The sequence below is a fragment of the Acomys minous genome, assembly GCF_964271855.1.
Source record: "Acomys minous genome assembly, chromosome: 5".
NCBI lineage: Eukaryota > Metazoa > Chordata > Mammalia > Rodentia > Muridae > Acomys > Acomys minous.
The window spans coordinates 82,931,587-82,944,401 of NC_140494.1; the positions used below are offsets into that span (position 1 = coordinate 82,931,587).

The 12,815-nt window shown below is 40.3% G+C and overlaps 2 protein-coding genes across 2 annotated transcripts in view; one reads left to right on the forward strand and one right to left on the reverse strand.

Moving 5' to 3' along the window:
- Positions 1-12,815, forward strand: part of LOC311597496 (olfactory receptor 7D4-like) — a gene marked incomplete at both ends in the record, with an annotated part of 336,911 nt that overhangs the window by 245,531 nt on the left and 78,565 nt on the right. The gene's annotated exons all lie outside the window — the stretch shown is intronic.
- Positions 11,525-12,436, reverse strand: LOC311597499 (olfactory receptor 7E24-like; the record flags this gene model as incomplete). Its single annotated transcript, XM_084781717.1, has 1 exon — positions 11,525-12,436. Exon 1 carries the CDS (start codon positions 12,410-12,412, stop codon positions 11,525-11,527), a length of 888 nt encoding a protein of 295 aa, XP_084637843.1. The 5' UTR covers positions 12,413-12,436.

A 12,815-nucleotide genomic window follows, 5' to 3' on the forward strand; every position in this document is an offset into this window, starting at 1 on the left:
GGATTTAAGTTCCCCTCCCTTTTCCCCTTTCAATGACCAGTAAGAGGCCCCAAGGAAGTTATCAGTTTCTGGCTCCTTACCCTTTCCTTTTGAGTTTCTTTGACCATAAATAGCCAGTTCCATTAGCCTGGAAGCTTAAGAGTTAAAGTATAGAGCTAGTTTCCAGTTATAGTCACACCTTTGTGTCAAAGCTGGACTCAGATAAAAAACATCATCTGGGCATGATAAGATCATTGCACTCATGAGCCCACACTATCTGTGGTTGTCTGTACAAGATCAAGTCAGTCAACATTCTGTCACAGAAGTCTTAAGTTCCCGCCTCTAGTTGAGGAGCAATTGACAGTTGGTGGCTTCTGTGGGAGGAGATAGATTGACCAAACTCTAGTGAATGGCCTATGAATACACATAAATATATATAAATGTGTGTGTGTGTGTGTGTGTGTGTGTGTGTGTGTGTGTGTGTGTGTAGCACAATTTGGACTCAGTGTGTTACTAAAATACAAAAAAGAGAATACAAAATTGAGAAGGGTTGTGTGATGAATGGTAAGTTTTATATGCATTAGAGCAAGAAGTGGGGTTAAATGTAATCAAAATACATTGCATATGTATATTAAATTATCAAAGAATTAATAAAAATATTATATTTAAACCTGAAAAAAGCAGGCTGAGCAAACCCTGTGAGGCAAGGCAGGAGAAGCAGCAACCTATCATGGCATCATGAGCCCTTGCATCCAAGATCCTGCCCTGTTTGGGTTTCTGTCCTGACATCCTTCAATGATGGACAACAATATGGAAGTGTAAGCCAAATAAAGCTTTTCCTACTCATTTCTTTGATCATGGTGCTTCATCACAGCAATAACAATACAATTAAGACACTCCCTATACTCAATGCTGAAATTTTTATTTAATAACATATGGTTTAGATGATTTATCTATATCACTTCCTCTCATCAAGATTCAGGAAACATTACTATCTTAGTTACTGTTGCATTTCTGTGAAATGACACCATAACTAAAGCAAGTTTTATAAAAAAGAAGGCAGTTTTTTTTTACAGTTTTAAAGGGTTAGTTCATTATCACCATGTCAAGAAGCAGCCCTGCATGGCACAAAAGTAGAAGCTGAGAGCTTTACATCTCAACAGGCATCAGGCATAGAGATGAAGCCTAACATGGGTATTTTATATATCAAAGCCTACTCCCAATGACACACCTCTTCCAACAATGCCACACTTACTCCAACAAGGCACACCTCCTAATTCTTTGCAAACAGGTCCAGTAACGTCAGACCAAGCATTCAAACCCATCAGCCTATACAGGTCATTATCACTCAAACAATTACAATAATGAAAGAGGGTTCAGAAAGATTAAATATCCATAACATATCTGGGAAATCTGATGAAAACAGTGCCATCCTGGACCTGGCAGGGCCATTACAGCAATAAACTCAAAACATATGTTGCTGTCAGTCAACATTTCAACATGGACAGGAGAGTGTCTCAGAAATCTTCACCCCTAGATAGGAAGTACTTTGTGGTTGATGTTTCAGAGGTAGGAAAGCCATGTTTTCTTCAGGAATATTGCCTATGGTATGTTGACCATGCTCTAGTGGATGGTCCTATGCACATTCACATACAAGCAACACTAGTTAGAGTTATTTTTAAACAAAGAGGACGTTAAGTTGTGAGTGGATGTGTGGGTTGAGGAGTCCAGTTGGAGTGAAACAGAGGAACAAGGAATTCATTGATGAAAATACATTGAATACATATAAAGAACTCAAGAAATTAAATACCACCAAACCAAATAAACAAATTGAGAAATGGGGCACAGAACTAAACAGGGAATTCTCAACTGAGGAATATCAAATAGCTGAGAAACACTTAAAGAAATGTTCGACATATTTAGTCATCAGAGAAATGCAAATCAAATGACTCTGAGATTCCATCTTACACCCATCAGAATGGCTAAGATCAAAAGCTCAAGTGACACCACATGCTGGCGAGGATATATAGAGAGAGGAACACTCCTTCATTGCTGGTGGGAATGCAAACTAGTACAGCCACTTTGGAAATCTATCTGGTGCTTTTTCAGAAAACTGGGATTAGGGCTTCTTCAAGACCCAGCTATTCCCAGCTATTCTTGGAATATATCCAGAAAAATGTTCCACCACATAAGGACATATGCTCAACCATGTTCATAGCAGCCTTATTCATAATAGCCAGAACCTGGAAACAGCCTAAATGTCCCTCAATTGAAGACTGGATAAAGAAACTGTGGTACATTTACACTATGCAATACTACTCAGCTATTAAAAGCAAGGAAATCCTGAAATTTGTGGACAAATGGATGGAACTAGAAATGATCATAATGAATGAGTTAAACCAGAAGCAGAAAGACTCACATGCATATACTCACTTATAATTGGACACTAGCACAAAAGGCATGTCCCACAAAAGTCTTCACTTACCAGATTGGGATAGATGTTAGGACATCCTACTGAAACTCTAGGTGAGAGAAATATAGGAGATGGGGAAATAGAAGTACCCAGAGGGTCCTAGAAACCTACAAGAAGAACATCATGACATGTGGATTGGGACCCATAAAGGTCTGCACAAACTATTGCACTAACCAAGGACAATACAATAGTAAATAGCAAACCCCTACTCTGATCTAGCCAATGGACAGGACATTCTCAACAATTATGTGGAGAGCAGGGACAGACTTTGACATGAACTCTGGCACTCCATATTTGACCACCTCCCCTTGGTGGAGAGGCCTGGTGGCACTCAAAGAAAGAATAAGCAGGCTGCCAAGATGAGATTTGATAGCCTATGACCATATAGCAGGAGACGTGGTCCCCCTCAGTCATAGACCTAGGGGAGGGGAATAGGGTGAAAGCGGGAGGGAGGGAGGAACAGGAGGATACAAGTGATGGGGTAACAATTGAGTTGTAATCTTAATAAATTAATAAATTTAAATTTAAAAGTGATAGACTGTTTTGTATAAAGGAGTGAAGGAAATTATGAAATGAGGAGGAATAAATATTGTTGGACATAAGAGAATGTAAGAAGAGAAAATCTGGAAAATATCAATAATTAAATAATTTTTTAAGTTATATGGATAACTACTACTATAGAAACTTCCTAAAATATATGTTTACACATCCATGTTGATGTAAGAAACCAAAATTGAATTCAGTGAGTCACAAGAAAACAGTAAAGAAATATAAAATGCAAAGAAAGGAGGCCTGAAACTAGAAGAGGACCAGTAAAGACAAATAGGTTTATTGGAAAAATGAGGGATATAAGAGAGATTAATGGTCAAAAGCCACATACTATTATGGTCACAAGTACTCAGTGTGAATATACTCCTTTTGTTTTACAAAATGTGCATGCTATCATACCTCCTCTTTTTTTTTTTTTTTTTTTTTGGTTTTTGGTTTTTGGTTTTTTTTCTTCATCTTTTTTTTTATACTTTATTAATTTATTCTTGTTACATCTCAATGGTTATCCCATCCCTTGTATCCTCCCATTCTTCCCTCCCTCCCATTTTCCCCTTATTCCCCTCCCCTATGACTGTTCCTGAGGGGGATTACCTCCCCATGTATATGTTCATAAGGTATCAGGTCTCTTCTTGGTAAACTGCTGTCCTTCCTCTGAGTGCCACCAGGTCTCCCCCTCCAGGGAACATGGTCAAAGGTGAGGCACCAGAGTATGTGAGAAAGTAATATCCCACTCTCCACTCTACTGTGGAGAATGTTCTGTCCATTGTGTAGATCTGAGTAGGGGGTTTAAGGTTTACCGCCTGTATTGTCCTTGGCTGGTGCCTTAGTTTGAGCAGGACCCCTGGGCCCAAATCTGCCTATCATAATGTTCTACTTGTAGGCTTCTAGGACCCTCTGGATCCTTCTACTTTGCCATTCTCCCATGATTCTCTCATCTAGAGTCCCACTAGAATGTCCTCCCCTCTGTCTCAGTTTCCTGGTAAGTGAAGGCTTTCGTGGGACATGCCCCTTGGGCTAATATGCAGATATAAGTGAGTATATACCATTTGAGTCTTTCTGCTTCTGGGTTAACTCACTCATTATGATCATTTCTAGCTCAATCCATTTATCCACAAATTTTGGGAATTCCTTGTTTTTAATAGCTGAATAGTATTCCATAGTGTATATGTACCACAGTTTCTTTATCCATTCTTCTATTGAGGGACACTTAGGCTGTTTCCATGTTCTGGCTATTATGAATAAGGCTGCTATGAACATGGTTGAGCAAATTTTCTTGTTGTGTGCTGGAGCATCTTCTGGGTATATTCCAAGGAGTGGAATAGCTGGGTCTTGAGGAAGCCCTATTCCCATTTTTCTGAGATAGCACCAGATAGATTTCCAAAGTGGCTGTACTAGTTTGCATTCCCACCAGCAATGAAGGAGTGTTCCTCTCTGTCCACATCCTCAGCAGCATGTGGTGTCGCTTGAATTTTTGATCTTAGCCATTCTGTTGGGTGTAAGATGGAATCTCAGAGTTGTTTTGATTTGCATTTCCCTGATGATTAAGGAGGTTGAGCATTTCTTTAAGTGTTTCTCAGCCATTTGATATTCCTCTGTTGAGAATTCTCTGTTTAGTTCCAAGCCCCATTTCTCAATTGGGTTATTTGCTTTGGTGGTGTTTAATTTCTTGAGTTCTTTATATATTTTGGATATTAGACCTTTATCAGAGGTAGGGTTGGTGAAGATCTTTTCCCAGGCTGTAGGCTGTCGCTTTGTTCTCTTGACAGTGTCTCCTGCCTTACAGAAGCTTCTCAGCCTCATGAGGTCCCATTTATTAATTGTTGACATTAATGCCTGAGCTGTTGGTGTTCTGTTCAGGAAGTTGTCTCCTGTGCCAATATGTTCCAGGCTCTTCCCCACTTTTTCTTCTAAGTGACTTAGTGTCTCTGGTTTTATGTTGAGGTCTTTAATCCACTTGGATTTGAGTTTTGTACAAGGTGACAAATATGGGTCCAGTTGCATTTTTTTACACATAGACCTCCAGTTAGACCAGCACCATTTGTTGAAGATGCTATCCCTTTTCCATCGAATGGATTTGGCTTCTTTGTCGAAAATCAAGTGACCATATGTGTGTGGATTCATATCTGGGTCTTCGATTCGATTCCACTGATCAACCAGCCTGTTGCTGTGCCAGTACCATGCTGTTTTAATTACTATTGCTTTATAGTACAGTTTGAGATCAGGTATGGAGACTCCTCTGGAGCACCTTTTATTGTACAAGATTGTTTTAGCTATTCTGGGTTTTTGTTTTTCCATATGAAGTTCAGAATTGAACTTTCAATGTCTTTAAAAAATTGTGTAGGTATTTTGATAGGGATTGCATTGAATCTGTAGATTGCTTTTGGTAGGATGGCCATTTTTATTATGTTAATTCTCCCTATCCATGAGCAAGGAAGATCCTTCCATCTTCTCATGTCATCTTCAATCTCTTTCTTTAGAGTTTTGAAATTTTTTTCAAACAAGTCCTTCACTTGCTTAGTTAGAGTAACTCCTAAGTACTTTATATTGCTTGTGGCTAATGTGAAGGGTGTAGTTTTCCTAATTTCTTCCTCTGCAAGCTTGTCATTTGTGTATAGGAAGGCTACAGACTTTTTTGAGTTAATTTTGTATCCAGCCAATTTGCTGAAGGTGTTTATCAGCTGTAGGAGTTCTATGGTGGAATTTTGAGGGTCACTTATGTAGACTCTCATATCATCTGCAAATAGGGATAATTTGACTTCCTCCTTTCCCATTTGAATACCCTTGATCTCCTTTTGTTGTCTTATTGCTCTGGCTAGAACTTCGAGTACTATATTGAAGAGATATGGAGAGAGTGGGCAGCCTTGCCTTGTTCCTGATTTTAGAGGAATTTCCTTGAGTATCTCACCATTTACTTTGATTTTGGCTATTGGTTTCCTATATATAGCCTTTATTATGTTGAGGAAAGTGCCTTGTATTCCCGATCTCTCTAAAACTTTAAACATGAATGGGTGTTGGATTTTATCAAATGCTTTCTCTGCGTCTAAAGAGATGATCATGTGATTTTTTTGTTTTCAGTTTGTTTATGTGGTGGATTACATTGATGGATTTCCGTATATTAAACCATCCCTGCATGCCTGGAATGAAGCCTACTTGGTCATGATGAATGATATCTTTGATGTGCTCTTGTATTCGTTTTGCAAGTATTTTATTTAGTATTTCTGCATCGATGTTCATCAGAGAAATTGGTCTGAAATTCTCTTTCTTTGTTGAGTCTTTGTTAGGTTTAGGTATCAATGAGACTATGGCCTCATAGAATGAATTTGGTAATGTTCCATCCCTTTCTATCTTTTGGAGTAGCTTGAAGAGTATCAGTATTAGCTCACCCTTGAAGGTCTGGTAGAATTCTGCACTGAAACCATCTGGCCCTGGGCTTTTTTTGGTTGGGAGACTATCAATGATTACTTCAATTTCTGTAGGGGAAATGGGACTATTTAGCTTGTTTATCTGTTCTTCACTCAACTTTGGCAAGTGAAATTGATCAAGAAAATCGTCCATTTCCCTTAGATTTTCAAATTTTGTGGCATATATGCCTTCAAAGTAGGATCTTATGATTCTTTGTATTTCTTCAGTGTCTGTTGTTATGTCTCCCTTTTCATTTCTGATTTTGTTGATTTCAATACTGTCTCTCTGCCTTTTAGTTAGTTTGGCTAATGGTCTGTCTATCTTGTTGACTTTCTCAAAGAACCAGCTCTTGGTTTTGTTGATTCTTTGGACTGTTTTCTTAGTTTCTAATTTGTTAATTTCAGCCCTGAGTTTGATTATTTCCAGACGTCTACTCCTTTTGGGTGTTTCTGCTTCTTTTTTTTCTAGGGCTTCCAGTTGTGTCGTTAAGGTGTTTATGTGCGATGCTTCCAATTTCTTTTTAAAGGCACTTAGTGCTATGAATTTTCCTCTTAGCACTGCTTTCAATGTATCCCACAAATTTGGGTATGTTGTTCCTTCATTTTCATTGAATTTCAGAAACTCCTTGATTTCTTTCTTTATTTCTTCCCTGACCCAGGTGTCATTTAGCAGAGAGTTGTTTAGTTTCCACATACGTGTGGGCTTTTTGTTATTTCTGTTGTTGTTGAATTGCAGCCTAAGCCCATGATGATCTGATAGGATACAAGGTATTATTTCAATCCTCTTGTATCTGTTGAGGCTTGCTTTGTGAACTACAATGTGATCAATTTTGGAGAAGGTTCCATGGGGTGCAGAGAAGAAGGTATATTCTTTCTTGTTTGGGTGAAAGGTTCTATAGATATCTGTTAGATCCATTTGACCCATGGCATTGGTTAATGATGTTATTTCTCGGCTTAGTTTCTGTTTCAATGACTTGTCCTTCAGAGAGAGTGGGGTGTTGAAGTCTCCCACTATTATTGTGTGGGGATCGATGTGTGGTTTAAGCCTTTTTAGGAGATCTTTTACAAATGTGGGTGCCCTTGTATTGGGAGCATAGATGTTCAGGATTGTGATGTCATCTTGATTAACTTTACCTTTGATGAGTATGAAGTGTCCATCCTCATCCCTTTTGATTAATCTTGGTTGACCGTCTATTTTGTTCGATATTAAAATGGCTACGCCTGCTTGCTTCTTGTGACCATTTGCTTGGAATATTTTTTCCAACCTTTTATCCTGAGGTAATGCCTATCATTATGGGTGAGATGTGTTTCTTGAATGCAGAAGAATGTTGGATCCTGTTTATGCACCCATTCAGTTAGTCTGTGTCTTTTTATTGGAGAATTGAGACCATTGATGTTGAGAGATATTAATGACCAGTTACTATTAAGAGTCTTAATTTTGATGTTGGTTCCAGTCGAGCATTTGTGTAGTTGTGTTTTTGCCATGGTATAGTTATCTATTTCCTGAGTAGTTTTGGTTGTAGCTTGACCCTTTGGGATGGAGTTTTCCTTCTAGCACCTTCTGTAAAGCAGGATTTGTGGATAGGTACTGTTTGAATTTGGTTTTGTCATGGAATATTTTGCTTTCTCCATCAATGGTTATTGATAGTTTTGCTGGGTAAAGTAGTCTGGCCTGGCATCTGTGGTCTCTTAGGGTTTGCAGGATCTCTGTCCAGGCCCTTCTGGCTTTGATGGTATCTGCTGAGAAGTCGGGTGTAATTCTGATAGGTTTGCCATTAAATGTTATTTGGCCCTTTTCCCTTGCAGCTTTTAATATTTTTTCTTCGTTCCGTATGTTTTGTGTTTTGATTATTATGTGACGGGCAGTTTTTCTTTTCTGGTCAATTCTATTTGGTGTTCTGTATGCCTCTTGTATGTTTATAGGCATCTCTTTCTTTAGATTGGGGAAATTTTCTTCTATGATTTTGTTGAGAAGAGTTTCTGGGCCTTGGAGTCTGATATCTTCTCTTTCTTCAATGCCTATTATCCTCAGATTTCTTCTTTTCATGGTGTCCTTAATTTCTTGGATGTTTTGTGTCAGGAGTTTTCCAGATTTGGCATTTTCTTTAATGGTTGCTTCAAGATCTGTGATTGTATCTTCTAGACTTGAGATTTGTTCTTCCATCTCATGGATTCTGTTAGAAAAGCTCAGCACTGTGTCATTCGCCTTCTTCTCTGAGGCCTCACGTTCTCATTTTTCTTCTGTCTCTGTGTTTATCATTGAATCCATTTTCATCTTCATATCTTGAACAGTTTTTTTTATTTCTTTCATCTGGTTGTTTATATTTTCCTGAAAATTTTCCAGTTCCACTCTATGTGCTTCTTTTATGTCTCGCACCTGCTTGGCTGCGTCTTCCTGCATCTGATTTCGAATTTTATTTGTTTCCTCCGTTATCACCCTCATTACCAAGGATTTGAGGTCATTTTCTTGTGTTTCCATTGTATTTGGGTTCTCCGGGTTGTTTTCTTTGGGAAAGCTGGGAACTGGAGACGCCATGTTGTTTTCGGGTTTTTTGTGTATGCTTTTACGCTGTCCCTTAGACATCTTTCCGTCTCTGTTTTTGTTGGGTAACTTCCAGAGTTGGGTGGAGGGAGTCTGATGATAGATTCACTTGTTTTCTCACAATTTCCGTAGGCTGGAAGCCCTGATACTTCACTGGTGTGGATGTCAGGAGGTTAGCTCTGTCGTTTTGGGCTCAGCTCCCCTTTGCTGTGGGTCCTGCAATTGTTCTGGGTCTCTGAATGAGTGTTGGATCAGGCCAAGGTATCCACAGCCTTTTGGGTTCCCTGCCAAGTCCAGCCAGGGATACTGGGCCTGAACCACGCATCGAGCTCAGCTAGTTTCTCAGGGCCTGAACCGTCTGCCACAGCAGGAGAACTGCGACTGCACTGAGCAAGCGCCTAGGGTGGAAATGAGCGCTCCGCCCAGCTTGGGTCACAGCAGGAGAACTGCGTCTGTGCTGAGCAAGCACCTAGGGTGGAAGTGAGCGCTCCGCCCAACTTGCGTCACAGCAGGAGAACTGCGTCTGCGCTGAGCAAGCACCTAGGGTGGAACTGAGCTCTCCGCCCAGCTTGCGTCACAGCAGGAAAACTGCGACTGCGCTGAGCAAGCACCTAGGGTGGAAGTGAGCGTTCCGCCCAGCTTGCGTCACAGCAGGGAAACTGTGTCTGCGCTGAACAAGCACCTAGGGTGGAAATGAGCGTTCTGCCCAGCTTGGGTCACAGCAGGGAAACTGCGACTAAGCTGAGCAAGCACCTAGGGTGGAAGTGAGCGCTCCGCCCAGCTTGCGTCGCAGCAGGAAAACTGCGGCTGCGCTGAGCTGGAGCCTAGGGTTGGAAGTGAGCACCCAGCCCAGCCTGTGTCACAGCAGGGGAGCTGTGCCTCGGGCAGAATTGCTTGCTGAGCCGAGCCAGCTTCTCCACGGCACAGCTCACTGAGCAAACCCAGGACTCTGGGACTGAACTGTCTGCTGAGTCTAGTTTGGGTCTCAAGGCACCACACGACCCAAATCCTGTCCAGAGTCCCCTCTCCCGCAGCAACTCCCACCGTCCACCACACCAATCGCCTCCACTGGAAGGGTCTGAGCTGCAAACCTCAGCCACCGCCGCTGATGCCGCTGGAGCCACTGGTGCCGCTGGTGGCACTGCTGTCTCTGCCGCTGCTGCTCTGATCTGAGAAAGTCCACGCTCCTCCCGTGTGCAGGGGCAAGCAGGTCCTCCGCACCCTGGTCCCTCCGAACCATGGAGCACTTCTGCTGCCATGGTGTGGGGACCTTGGTGTTCCTGGCTCAGAAATCTGTGCAATTCCCTGAATTGTTCACTGGAGCTTTCAAACACGGTCCACACTGCTCGCCGCCATCTTGGATCCCCATACCCCCTCTTAAATATTGTACCATTGGACTATTATTACCCTCAAAATTGTTCACGAAACTTCTCTTTATAGCATTTGACAACTAAAGGTGAAACACATGGTTGACCAAAATGATGAATAAGTGTGGTTATCTTTAGTATTAAACTGATATCACTCATCCAGGGCTCAGTAATCATTACAAAAGAAGAGGCAGGATGAATGTAATACCTTGATACCTCATTAGATGGCAATGAAATACTGTTTTATGGGCATAATATGGACATGGCACTCATGAACTCACAATATATTGTGCGCATAGGGCCTCAGAAAGACTGAGCTTATGAACTTAAACCACATATCAGAAAGGACACATGGAACTGGTCCCATACAACAGAGCTAATACCAGTCTAAGGCTGTGAGGAAGGGAGGTAACTACTGTGAGTCACTTGCAGTTCTGTAGAAGGCTTCATATTTATGTACATGTGTGTGGCCCTGGCTAACCTAGTTGATTACAAACAAAACCAAAACATAATGACAGCAAAATAGGACTGAGAGTTTCTTGAGTTGAAGGAAGTGTAAGAGATAGTGGAGGGTTGACTTAGACCAGAATGCATCACATTTATGAAATGTCTACTGAATACTATAAACATCAAGCATCAGTTGTATCTGGAATTGAGTGAAATGTACATTAAATTTAATTTTTTAACCTCTAATCTGATCTTTAAATTATAATGCTAATGTTGTTGAATGGAGTTAACTGAGCCATCTCTGCATAATGAACACATACGCACACTTCAGTAGACATTCTCACAATAATCAAACTCATAGTTTTACATTTATTCTTTGAAAATTTAATATATGATATATTGTGGCCTAACTCAAACCTCCACTACATCTTATACTCCCCCCAACCAACAAACTCTACACACACACACACACACACACACACACACACACACACACAGAGAGAGAGAGAGAGACAGAAGTCAATACTACTTATATTCAGGAATTGTTCAAATTCTTTAACTGAAACTTTGTTCAAATTTATTGAAATACTTGCCATCCTCATTCATCCTACCACAGTGATAAGTATTTTTAAGTGATAGGCAAAATCAAAACAAACAAACAACAACAACAAATCCTGATGCAGAATTTATTCATGAACTTCAAAAATAACAGATTTTATTCTATATTTCTAATCAATATTCTAAATGGAAGCCATTGGGTGTGAGATTAAAAAAACCTACTGTGGAATTTCTTCAGGGCATTACTGATATCTCTATTCCTCAGGGTGTAGATGAAAGGGTTAAGCATAGGGCTTATGGCAGTGTACATAAGTGAAGCCACTGCGTTCTTTCGTGGAGAATATGACACAGCTGATCCAAGGTACACACCAAGCCCAGTTCCATAAAATAAGCAAACGACTGACAGATGAGAACCACAGGTGGAAAAGGCTTTATATTTTCTGCTTGAGGAGGGAATTTTCAGAATGGTGAAAACAATTTTACAATATGAGAAAATTATTCCTAGGACAGGGAAAATGCCCAGTATGACACCAATAAAATATATTACTACGTTACTGCTCAGTGTGTCAGTACAAGCGAGATTAAGCAGTTGAGAAGGATGACAGAAGAAATTTGCAATTTCTACATCCTTGAAACAAGTAACTTGTAAGGCAATCAAATTGTGCAGCTGCGAATCAAAGACACTGACTGAAAGAGACAACAAAACTAAGGTAACACAGACCCGAGGGCTCATAACGACTGTGTAGTGCAGAGGATGGCAGATGGCCACAAGCCTGTCATAAGCCATCACAGTTAGAATCATATCATCCATACATACGAAAAACAGGAAAAAAGACATTTGTGTCAAGCAGCCTACATAGGAAATGACTCTGCTGTGCGTTTTGATACCCATAATCATCTTTGGTATGGTGGTAGAGATGAAAAAGATATCAATCAAAGACAAGTTGGACAGGAAAAAGTACATGGGGGTATGGAGGCGTGAGTCGAAGATGATGACCAGGATGATGAGCAGGTTCCCAAGCACTGTGACCAGGTACACAGAGAGGAATAATCCAAAGAGGAGAAACTGCAGTTCTGGGTCCTCTGAGAGTGCCATGAGATGGAATTCCAAGACATCTGTTAGATTCTTTCTGTCTGTATTAATCACAACCCTTTTTGAAAAAGAAAATTCATTCAAAAAATGAGACAAATGGAAGATCACCCCCAACTTATATTTCTCATGCAGATACTTACAAATAAATATCTACCACTTGAGGCTCATAGGCCTTATTAGCCCTTCCAAGTCCTGACATTACAATATGCATGGAATTAATTCCTAAATGCTTTCTATGGCAATTATATCCTCATAAACATGTCCACATTAGAGATATTTAATAAGACAATAGCACCTCTAGAAATACTAAACTTGTGATGAAAGTAAAGGAGTAACCAGTCTTAGGAGAGAATAAAAAATATCAGAAGTCCATTTAAGAAAATATTATAACTACAGAAAATTAACA